A 12,697-nucleotide genomic window follows, 5' to 3' on the forward strand; every position below is an offset into this window, starting at 1 on the left:
AGCAGTCCATTTGACTGGCACTCTGCCAATCACCCCATTCATGCCCTCCTCTGCTAGTACACAGTGGTTATGCTGTGTACCAGATACAAAATGCACAACCACTTGGTTATTCATTCACACTATTCCAACAGCACCTCACAAACCTGTGATTCTATCACCAAGAGCAAGGGCATAGAAACATCACCATCTGCTCTGTTTCTCACCATCCTGACTTGGAAATATATCGCCAGTCATTCATCAACACTGAGTCTAAATCCTGGAACTCGTTTCCTAATAGCTGAAGGATTGCTGAATAAAACAGTGGATAAACACGTTCTCAAGGATAATTAGGGATAGGCAATAAATGCTGGCCTTTCTGGTAATGCTGAGATCAATAATGACTATAAAAGAAATTGAATTTGAACACATTTTCATTTCTTTTCAGAAGAATTGGATTAATATTCAATAAAATCTGGTGAGTGTAATTTCCAGAACCTGTAAAAAAATCTGCAGATTCTGAAAATCTAAAATAAAAACAGATTTCTGGAAGGACTTAGGCAGTCTTGGAGCATCCATGGGGAGAGAAACAGAGACAATGTCTTCAGGCCAAGGAGTCTTCATCAGGGGTGGAAAAGTAATAAGACAAGCGCATGGAGTTGCAGAGAGAAGGAGGTGGAGAGTACAGAGGGAATGTCTGTGATAGGATGCAGAACAATGTTGTCAAGGTAACAATCACTTTAAAAACAGCAATTACAAAATAACATAGAGACAAGTCAAAACATGAGAAACTTAAAAAGGTGCTGCTATATCTGAAAAAAAGAGAATTTACCTGAAATTGTTAGACTCAATATTAAGTCCCAAAGGTTTATGATGTCCCATGCAACCAAGGGTGAAAGAACACCTGCTCTCTTATCTATTAGCAATTCTTCTAATTTAGGGTATTGTATTTGGTGCTCACAATGGGGTTACCTTCACATTGGTGAAACCAAGTGCAGATGTGATGACCACTTTGCAGAACACCCCCATTGACCTCTCAAGGGGAACTCTAAGCTTCCAGGGGAAGAGAGAGTGAGGAGAGGAGAAAGTTATAAAAGGATGGAAATCAAAAGAATAAACCACACACTTTAATTCTCCATCCTACTCACACTCTGGAATCTCCAACTTCCTATATTGCTCCAATGAAATCCAGTGTAAACTTAGGGAACAGCATCCCATCTTCTAAGCACGTTGCAACCCTCAAGGACTTAACAATGTCACGTGAACACGTTTCTTTCCCCAGATGTGGCTCTATCTTTGTTTCAATTTGTTATATTTCAATTTGCTTCTGGACCATTTTTTTCCAACTGTTGGTTTCTAAAGTAATTGCTACCTTGACAACTTAGGTCTGCACTCTCTCAGACATGCCCTCTGTTCCCTCCACCTCACCCTCTTTGCAACTTAAACCATGTTTGTCTTCTCATTTTCCCAGTTCTGATGAAATCCTTGACCCACATCTCTGCTTCTCTCTCCCCACTGCTGCTGCTTAACTTGCTGAGAGCTTCCAGCATTCTCTGCAAATCTAATCATTACTATTGCTTTATGAATCAAGGCATATTTCTTGGCTTGTCAAAAAAGTAATTCCTGTAATTAGGACACCTGCACTGTACAAAGCTCTGCCAGCCCACGGTTTGCAAACTCCAGAAAATGCGTTTATTTACATAGAAAGGCTAAATAAGTACAGCAAAAACACAGTTTCAAAGAGCTTAAAACAAACGTTCTCCATTGAGCAATAGAAGCAAATACAGATAATGTGGCAGTATGTCTTGCCAAAATATAATTATGTGCTTTCAAAGAGAATCCAGTCAAAAGAATTGATTGTAACAAGCAAAAAAAAAACAATGTGCAGTAAATTAACCTCTTGAGAAAAATACAACTGCTGTTATTTAGAAAAAAATGCAGTGGAGATCTAAAACTTCAAAACTAACCTCTATGATAAAGTTTGTGGTTGAAATTAATCATCACAATGATATTCACATGTACCAAATTATATGAGTGGATCAGCCAGATAATAAAATTAAATTTACTTAAACTGTTGTGAATCTGGAATTCTCTATCTCAGAAGGCTCTATCTGCTCAGCCACTGCCACTATTCAAAATGGAAATTGTTAGCTTTTTGGCCATTCAGAAAATTGAGGGATGTAGGTTTGGGCAGGAAAGTCAGATTGAGGTACAGGTCTGTCCATCTTATTGAATGGTAGAACATGGTTGAAGAGCCATATAGCTTTGTTCTGCTTCCAGTTCTAACATTTTTATGTAGCTAACAAAGATATTTGAAGGTGAATTACCTAATCCTGCTCTAGGGTGACTGGGTCACAGGAAAACAGGGAGGACCGGTATAGGTCTGCACACTTCTCCCTGGCCCAATACTCCTGAATTGGCTAAGCACAATTCTGTTCTAACACAGGACTAGGAACCCTTAGTTGACCTTGTGAAGATGGTCAAATGAAAGCAAACTCATGAACTCGTGAAGAGCACTTGTGAACCAAAATACTCATTTGTCTAATGGCTAACCTCACTGCCACTAGCCAGTGAAGCAGTGAAATAGTCTTGTTTCAGGCTGAGCTTATTTCAATCGCCTGAGTTCTCTTCTCATGTTCAGCTATATTCAGGTTATTAAAGGTGAATGTTGCCAATGAGTTAATGAAGCAGTAGATCAGCTTGGAATCTTTTTGCATGTTAGCAGAATCCAACTAATTTTGAAAATTCAGTTTTTTCTTACATATTATTTGGATTGTTTTAATTTTCCTTGTGGCAATGTTAAACTTCCTTTAGTCTTGGAAGGAACTTTTGCAGGATTATTGAGGTGACTGATGTGAGAAATATAAAAAAATAATTTATTTTACATCTGACTTTGGGAACGTGAATAAATGATATATTGTAATTATTTCAACATTAGAAGGTAGAAAAATACTTGTAACTTTGAAGGCTATTTGAAGAGAGTAAGTAGTATCGTTAAGTATTCAGGTATTAAACAATTCTCCTGGGGTTGCAATGATGTCACTATAGGGTTCCTTTTGGGCAAGTTCAAGCATTAACTGCTTCTTGAGCATCAGGAAGCTATAGAATTTCGTAGCAGCCTGTTTGCGATTGTTGTTCCTGCACAACTCCAGAATGCTGAAGAACCTTTCACCTGTTTTGAGATGGATCCGCTATAAAAATAAGCAAAAAAAAAGGATGTTCAAGAACACTCTAAAATCTCAGGTAAAGGGGTAACACTAAAAATGCAAGATACAATCAAAATTGAAAAGCATAAAAAAGTGTAAAATGATGACGCAAGGGTTTTGTGGAATGAGTGGACTGGAAAGAAGAGTACTTCATTTTTCCAAGGTTTTCCTGGCCAGGTTCCCATCTTCACTCTCTGAAAATGAGTTCATCCAAATTTCATAGGCCTGGATCTTAACTTGCATAAAATCTCATTCACTAAACACCCGTGCACTAGCTAAATTATAATGGCTTATGGTTGAACAAAACCTCAATTTAAGAATTCTTCCCTTCCATGGCCTCATCTCTCCCTATTTCTATGATACCCGTAGCCCTATAATCTCAAGATCCCTGTGCTCCAATCCTCAGATTACATTGTTCCACCACTGCCTTTGGATGCCAAGGCTCTAAGATCTGTATATCCTTTTCTGAACGTCTCTGCTGCTCTTTCATCCTTTAAGATTCTTCTCAATTCTCTCCTTGATCATCTGTTTTAAAATTCCCATTATGTGGTTTGGTGCCAAATTTTGTTTGGATAAGAGTACTATGAAATACCTTGGGATGTTTTACTATATAAGAGAAGCTTATATAAATGCTATTGTTATTGTCTACTTAGCAACATTTATAGCCACTTCTGTTTTGCTATAGTGACTTTATGAACCTGGCATCATCTCAACTTCCTGTTGCTGCTGAACTTCATTGATTTTACATCTGAGAATGTTCTTCAGCAGGCAATGACCAAAAAAAGGCTGACAAACCTAGAGCTGCGGAGATGCAGTGGTGTACAGCAGCTTTTTCTCACTGGTAATGACAGAACAGGGCACAGTATATTGCTTTCAGAGAAATGGCAATATTACTCTCTCAGGAATTCCAAGCTCACCATAATGAACTAATGGCTAACATAGAAATAATCCTCAGGATTCACTGCCCATCAGACAGAAAGCAGATGGAGAAATAAGTCAGAAATGTGGCTCAGTTCAATTTAAAACAGTAGAGTGTTCATATATTACAACTGTATCACACAAGTGCACTCAAAATGACAGTTACTGCAATATAGGATGATGTAAAGCTAATAAGGTGTGACTAATTCTCATGCAGTGCACATGTTGTTGGGAATCTGATGGCAAACAACATTATATCAGCTTTAAATTATACTAATACACCAAAGTGTTTCATGTTCTTGCATACCTTCTTGATAGGTATGTTGAGAATTATGATTCCACCTATAAATGCCAGATTGCAATCTTTTTTTGTAGAAACCTAATGAAAAGAAATGGCCTGGGATGCAGCAATGAACTGGGCAGCAAACATAAATCAATAAGTAACAGTAAAGTTTGTACTTTTAGAGCCACAAGGTTGTAGGAGGAAAAAAATATTGAAGGGGAGGACAGATTGTCTTGAGGTTGTGAAAATAAAAATTGATGTGACTTCAGTACAGGCAGGACATCGAGAAAACTTGCAGAATCCCGCTGTTTCAGTGCGACTGACTATAACTTGGAATCTATTAACTTTGTTGGAAATGAAGACTCTTAAAAATCACTTTCAAGCGGCATTTTTAGGGTGCACTATTACAGAACTGCTTCTTGTCAAATGGAATTTTACTAAAATAGAAACAGAAAATGCCGGAAACACTCAGCTGGTCAGGCAGCATCTGTGGAAAGAGAAACAGTTAATGTTTCAAGTCCGGGACCCTTCATCAGCACTGGGAAACAGAGAAAACAAGCTAGTTTTCAGTTAGCAGAGAAGGTTAGGGGAGGGATGGGCAGAAGAAAGGGAATATCTCTGATGCAGTGAGACCATATGACTTAATCTGGCAATTAGCAGCAGCCAAAATCAGATTATGTATCTTTATGTAATGCATGGCTACTGATAATGCTGTGGGATATCCTAGACCATATAAGTAGAAAAGGGTAAAATAAAATGAAAGACTAAACTAAAATGATGACAGGCAGAAATGGCCAGTGCTGATACACATAGAAAAAAGCTAAAATTCCATATTGACCCCTGAAGGCTGCAATGTGTCCTGAATTTTACTGCTTGGTTCCTGATCAAACTTTTGTAGCCATGAGATAATTTTGTACATTTTCTCAAAAAAATTGAAATGGCATCATCTACATTTAAAAATACATAAGAGGTCTCAGCATGTCATAACTCAAGTACAGTCTAAGCAGATTATGACAGTTTTCATTAGAGATAATTATTTCTTGATTATTCTTGGGATGCTGGCTTTGCTGGTACTTTCCCAATTGGACTGATCTGAGTGTTTTACCAGACCATCTCGGAGGGGAGTTAAGAGTAAGCAACTTTGTAGAAAGACTGGAGTCAAATATAGGCCATAACATGTAAGGGCAGTAGTTTTACAAAAGGACATTAGTTCAGGTTTTAATAATCTGACAGTTTTTAAAGCAGAATACAAATTCTCAAACTGCAATGGTCGATTTTAAACTAGCTTTCCAATGAATCAATAGCTCAGGATATAAGATTGATAGTCCAAGTAGTGTAACCATTGATGTACTGTACTGCAAGCTACACGAAGTGCCTTTTTCAGCATTTAATTGCTAAGCTGCTCATTCAATCAGCACCATTGACAGCACTCCATTACTGGCAGTGTCAAAATGGCACAGCAAGCCAGTAGGGTGGATCAGGAACCTTGGAGCAGGAGAAGACCTGCTATCTGCATATTGCCTATTCTCTTGAAGACTTCAGAGATGTTACATTCACCTAGACCTTTTGTGATAACCAATGTATTTGTAGGATAAGGTTTTCAAAGTCTGTGGCATTCTGTGGGAAAACATTCTGCTATACTCTTGTGCCCGGAGAGGTCACCAAGCCTTATACCTCATGAAGAAATGATTTTATTGTTTTTGATTTCAGTGAGGAGAAAGTAGCATCTTAGACACTAGTATTTGACAGTATTGTTAGTCTCCCATGAACTGGCGGCCACTAACTGCAATCATGTACCCAAGAGTGTTCTAATTAATAACAAAGAACATTCCATCAATGGAAAAGATTTCCCCTCCCTAAATGTACAGTTGGTTTTCCATCATACAAAGAATTTCTTCATTGTTAATGCCATATATTCTGGAAGGTCACATGAACTCCACCTTGAAGGAGTATGCACTGCTGGACATTTTCAGCAGCTAGCAATGGGCTGAAGGGTTGAGGGTGGGAGACTTAGGACTACACTTTTCTGTGACCACTCATACCAGTTCATATTCTAACTACAGCTGCTGAGCACAGGTATTACAAGAGCCAACAAAGCAGATTAGTTAGGTAGTGGAACATGCCAATGGCCATCTCTGGATGTGATTCTGCTGCCTGCATTGATTTACAAATTCAAAGACTTCATTGCACTGTGCAGCATGTTGGAAAACTTTGCGAAACAGAAGCTAGCAACCAGTGCCAGAGCAAGAACACCAAGGAGACCTAGATAAATCATTCATGAAACTGTAAGCAAGATATATTGTAAGTCATCAACAGTCTGAGCCTCAGATTTCCTCTAGACGCCCCCCCCCACCCCCATCTTAATGGATTTCAAGCCAGGCATGATACTGAGGTCTTCTTCCATCGCCTTTGCTTTTATACCCATGTCTTTCTCCAAGAGTCTTCACTATAGACTGTGGACCCTTTCTCCCATCTATGGAATTCATGATGCCTGGATCCCAACCTGTAGCCTGTCAACCTATCTAGCTGCTCATACGTATGCAATTTCCTGTAGAATTGCAAACTGCATGAATCGCATCCTGCTGTCCACTGTGAGCAGCTATCCGCTCAAGAGTGGAATCTTTCTGCTCAATAGGTCATCAGGTTACTCCTATGTGGCAAAGACCTGAGCTCTAGCTGGATCAGGGTGAGTCTGCTCAGAAGTAGAAAGATCTATATCCCAATAATTCCTGTCACCTAAACTTGTCTGAGCACCATTGTTGGATTATTGTGAGCCCTTGCAAACAAGTGCAAAATATCTCCATAATGGAGGTCATGGTTTCCTGGATCCATGCAATATACTTAGCGCAGAAATGGACTCCTCTGCATTCCTTGTCATCTCCTGCATTTGGTCAGGTGGGCCTGACAATGCATCAACCATCTCCTTGTGTGTGTGCATCCATCTTGTCATGAAATAAACCCAATCTACAAACATTTAATTTCACAGGAAGATGCAAGATGGATGCCAGGAGCTATCACCTGGTGAGTTAGAAGTAGTCAAAGAAAAAAAAGTTATAGGACAGCTTATTATACAAGTTATCCATATACAAAATAAGGTTAGAAAATAAATTTAAATGAGTAAACCAAATTGTAACTAAACTTTATGTAAGCACCTAAGGGGTGGAGTTTAAATTTTGAGAATGTGGAGCATCGTACCCTTTTATTCATCAGATAGGTCAAGAGTGATCACAGAATCACGACATGCCCAATCTCATTAATATCAGCTATTTGAATATCAAATGACTGCAGTGTGATTTTGTTTCCTGCTGGTGGCAATATCACGCTACTGCATGACTGTGTACTCAGTGACGCCACCTTGTGCCACTCCTCCCTTGCCCAATTGCAGAAAATGGAACAGCACAGTAGATTTACAGGGACAGGCAATTGTCATAGGAGCAAAATGAGCGACTAGGTCAGCTGAAATTGAGGATCTTAGTTTCAAAATCTCCATCCTCAAATACTAGAAGAGCAAGGGTTGAGAATAAAAAGTAAATGACTATCCATTTGCTTGTCCCTGTAGTATTCCAGCACACTAACATCTACCTTCAGTTTGAATATTTCTTCCGTCCGGTAAAGTATAAACAGACATAGCCTTTGAACAAAGCTTTTTTTTGCTTCTATAAACTGAAATTTTGGACTACAATTTATTGTTTTGTTACCACAGATGTACTACATTATGTATTATATCAAAATGCAAAACATATTCCTGTGTTTTCTTCCTGATGCAAAGTGGCAATACAAACCTCTCTCTGAGAATTGTTTCACTTTGTTTTTCCTAATTTTTTCTCAGTCCCCTACTGATTTTTCCTATTAGTACTTAATTCAGTGATGGTTAATTTCTATTTTTCAAGGGTGTGCTCAAAACTTCATAAATCCATCTCCCATACTAGATTTCATCAACCTATATGGCACGTGTACACGTTCCTTCATCTATATTCAATCTCTAACAATTTAAGGCCTAAAATAATAGCTCAAAAAGGCATAGGTATCAACTTAAATTGAGTTACCAGCATGTAAGAATTTTAGGAAAGGTAACAAGGGTACAAATGGTGAAGGAACTGGTCCAGGGGCTAAACGAAAGGTGGATAGGGTCCACATGTGTCATGTAATGGATGAAGAGGACTTGGAGAAATGTGCAGGATTGCTGTCTGGAAACTCTCCAGGATGGCATCTGGAAGGCTTGATTTCTGGTCTTACAAACATTCAATGTATTTAGATCTTGGAAGCATAAGGAGTGGCTTACATTAATGAGAATAAGGGAGATGAGTTGCAAATATATATCTGGGGAATGAGGGGCAACAGAGGTTTTCATTTATTAATTTTTCAGGATTTTGGGAAATGAGGGATACAGAAGTTTTAATTTATTCATTTTTCAGGATTTGAGCATTGCTAGCAAAACTAGCATTTATTGCCCATTCCAAATTTCCTTTAAGAACGTGGTATGAATCATCTTGAACCACTAGAGTCTGTCCAGTGAAGGTACTTCCATAATGCTGTTGGTTAAAGGACATTAGGATTTGAACCTTTTGATGATTAAGGAACAAAATCAGAATGGTCTTGACTTGGAGGGGAACCTGTGGCATTCCCATGAGCCTGCAGCCCTTGTCATTACTGGTGGTAAAGCTATAGGTTTATAAGATGCTGTGGGAATAGTCCAGGTGAGTAACTACAGTGGATTTTGCAGATGATACATATTGCAACCACTGTGCACTGGTGGTGGGTAAAAGGAATGTTAAGGGTAGTGGACTGGATGCAATCAAGCACACCTTTGCCCTGGACAGTACTGAGCTTCTTGGAAATTGGAGCTGTATTTATCCAGGCAAGTGGAGAGTAGTTCATCACACTCCTGACTTGTACCTTGCAGATGGTGGAAAGGTTTTAGGTTATCAGGAGCCAAGTCACTCACCACAGAATATCTAGCCTCTGATCTACTCTTCAAGCCACAGTATTTATGTGGCTGATCCTATTGAGTTTCTGGTTAATGGTGACCATCAGGATGTTGATGCTGGGGGATTTGGTGATTGTAATGCCATTGAATGGCAAGGATAGCCTTTTTCATATTGCAGATTGTCATTGCCTGACATTTTTGTGGAGTGAAAATTGTTTGCCATTCATCAGAACTTGCCTAAATCTTCTCTAGGTCTTGTTGCATGCAGACATGGACTTCATTTCAAAGAATCATGGAATAGTTACCGCACAAAAGGATGCCATTTGGTTTCTCAGACTCTCATCTCCAAATAAAACAGTGCCAGCCTCTCCAATGAATTCTTATAACTGTAGTCATTCCAGAAATCATTCTCATTAACCTTTTCTGGACCAGCTCTAATGTCCTTACATCCTTCCTATAATGTAGCAACCAGAACTGAATACAATAATTTTGTTGAGATTAGACCAGTGCTTTATGAAGGTTCAGCATGCCTTCCTGCTTTTATACACTGTACCTTATTAATAAAGCCCAAATTATGTTTGTCTTATTAACCATTCTCTCAACCTGCCTTGTAATTTTCAATGATTTGTACACACATAACCCCAGGTCCCTCTGCTCCTGCACCCGTTTTAAAATAGTATCCTTTATTCTATATTGCCTCTCTCATTCTTCCTACCAAAATGGTTTACCTCACATTTCTCTGCACTGAATTCATCTGCCATGCATTCGCTCATTGCACCAGCCTGTTTATATCTTGTGCAATTTTATCACTATCCTCCTCACAGTTCATAATGCTGCCAACTTCTGTGTCACCTGCAAATTTAGGAATTGTCGCTTGCATTTCCTAATCTAGGTCATTAATATAGATTTTAAAAAAAGTAATAGCCCTAACACTGATCCCTTTGAAATGCCATTATTTACCTTCCTCTGAGAAACAACAATTAGCATGATCTCTATTGTTATTTAGCCAACTTTATGTTATCAATGTCCCTTTTATGCCACAAGCTTAGATTGTGCTGATAAGGTTGATTTGCCAAGGAGTTGAAAATAGAACCGCACATTGTATAATCATTAGCAAACATCACCACCTCTGATGGAAAGAGGGTCATTGATGAAGAAGCTGAAGATGGCTAACCTAGAAAACTGCTGAGAAACTACTGCTGTGACATCCTGGGGCTGGGATCATTGACCTCCAACAGTGTCAACCATTTTTGCCATTTGAGTGGTTTCCATTTGATGTCCACTGACTTCAGTTTTACCAGGGCTCCTTGATGCCACAGTCAAATGCCATCATGAAAGGCAATTATACGCACTTCTCCTCTGGAATTCAGCTCTTTTGGTCCACGTTTGGATTAAGACTGTGATGATACCTGGAAACAAGTAGTACTAGTGAAACCCAAACTGGGCATCAGTAAGCATTTTTTGGCAAATTATTATTACTGTTGTTGACATTTCCCATCATTTTGCTAATGAATGAGAGTAGGCTGACTAGGTGCTTTGTGTGAACAGGACATATTCAAGCAATTTTCCACACTGTTGGGTACTATACTGGAACAGCTTTATTAGAGACAGAGCACAGTCTTTAGCACTGCAGCTGTGATATTGTCTGGTCCCATACCTAGTGCTCTCAGCCATCTCTTGATATCATGTGGAGTAAGTTGGATTGCCTGAAGACTGTCTTCCTTTGTGTGGAAATCTAGAAGAAGTTAAGATGGCTCATCTATCTGACACTTCTGGCTGAACACAGTTGCAACTGCTTCAACCTCGAATCTGGCACTCACATGTTGGGGCTTGCCATTGTTGAGTATAAGGATATTCTTGGAATCTCCTTTCCCCCTTTGTTGTTAATTGTCTACCAACATTCACAACTAGAGATGGTAGGAGTGTAGAGCTCCAATCTGATCCGTTGGTTGTGAGATCATTTAGTTTTGTATGCTGTTTCTGCTATTTAGCATACACGTAGTCCTGTGTTGCAGCTTCACCAGACTGGCAGCTCGTCACTTTTAGGTACACCTGGTGCTGTTCCCAGAAGGTTATTCTGACTCTTTAATGAACTAGGGTTGATCATGGGCACAACACTCCTCACTATCAAGGATATCTTCAAAAGGCAGTGCCTCAAGAAGGCAGCATCCATCATTAAGGATCATCAGCATCCGGGACATGCCCCCTTCTCATTACCAACGTTAGGGAGGAGGTACAGGAGACTGAAGACCCAAACTCAACGATTCAGGAACAGCTTCTTCCCCTCTGCCATCAGATTTCTGAACGATCCATGAACCCTACCTCATTATTCCTTTTCCTTTGCACTATTTCTTTATTTTTGTGATTTATAGATTTTTATGTCTTTGCACTGTACTGCTGCTGCAAAACAACAAGTTTTGCGTCATACGTCAGTGATAATAAATCTGATTCTGATCCCCTAGCCTGATAGCATGGCAAATACTAATTTCAGAAAATATTCAAAGGAACTATCAATGGAAGTGTCAGAGGTAAATGTATTAACAAAAGATATTTAGAGGTGCAGACAACAGTGACATTTGAACTTGAAGTAAAGACTGTGACTCCTCAGGAAGACTCGTCAGTCCACACCAACAAGGTATAACCTGACCCAAAGAGTCATCACTGGCATTACAGTAGCCCTAGAAATCACTGCTCTGACTTTGCCTGCAACACAGCAAGCATTCACAACTTGCTGCTTAAACTTAAGCAAACCTTGAGATCCATTTTAAATTGGACTTCTGTCCACCTGTTCTGCAAGAGAGGTCATTCTCTAATTTGCATCGAAGAGAATATTTCTCGCACCCTTTCTTCACCCGTCACAGTTAGTGTCACAAAACACTCATGCTAAACAGGAACTTTTTAATTAATTGTATAGAGTAGCAGATGGATGACTTTACCAAGACAGAAAGGTGAAAATATGAAAAAGTATACCTGCAGGCTGTGCCAAAGGTGCTGTGTTCTTTGGTTGCTACGTGTCTCTTCAAAATCCTGATCTCTTGCTCCACTTTGCTTCTGTACAATAAATTAAAAAGGTTAAAATTTTAACTCATAAATCACAATTCATTATGATAAATACAAGTAATTTGGCAGCTAATATTGCTAATAATCAAGATCAGCTACTCAACTATCAATTTGAACAATGGATTTGAAATTCAGCAAATTCAGACACGATAAAGTTGTTCACAGTTCACTTAACCTTACAGAATCCTTCTCACCAACATTTGGGACTGATGTTTCACAAACTAGCTTCATTAAATTATACTTTTCAGCCAATATCATAGACTCCTCCATCAAGGTCTCAAATATATCCTGTCCCACTGGCAGGACAGATGCACCAGAGGAGCAGTA

General features: G+C 39.1%; 1 protein-coding gene across 1 annotated transcript in view; it reads right to left on the minus strand.

The window, feature by feature from the left end:
- Nucleotides 1-1,648: 1,648 nt before the first annotated feature.
- The window catches only part of LOC127578674 (double-strand-break repair protein rad21 homolog), a 53,251-nt gene continuing 42,202 nt past the window's right edge, over nucleotides 1,649-12,697 (minus strand). The window contains exons 13-14 of the mRNA XM_052030949.1: nucleotides 12,281-12,361; nucleotides 1,649-3,167 (exon numbers count right to left, since the gene is read on the minus strand). Of these exons, the coding sequence (XP_051886909.1) occupies nucleotides 2,979-3,167; nucleotides 12,281-12,361 (270 nt within the window). The 3' untranslated portion in view covers nucleotides 1,649-2,978. The remainder of the gene's footprint in view (nucleotides 3,168-12,280; nucleotides 12,362-12,697) is intronic.

The sequence above is a fragment of the Pristis pectinata genome, chromosome 16, assembly GCF_009764475.1.
Source record: "Pristis pectinata isolate sPriPec2 chromosome 16, sPriPec2.1.pri, whole genome shotgun sequence".
NCBI lineage: Eukaryota > Metazoa > Chordata > Chondrichthyes > Rhinopristiformes > Pristidae > Pristis > Pristis pectinata.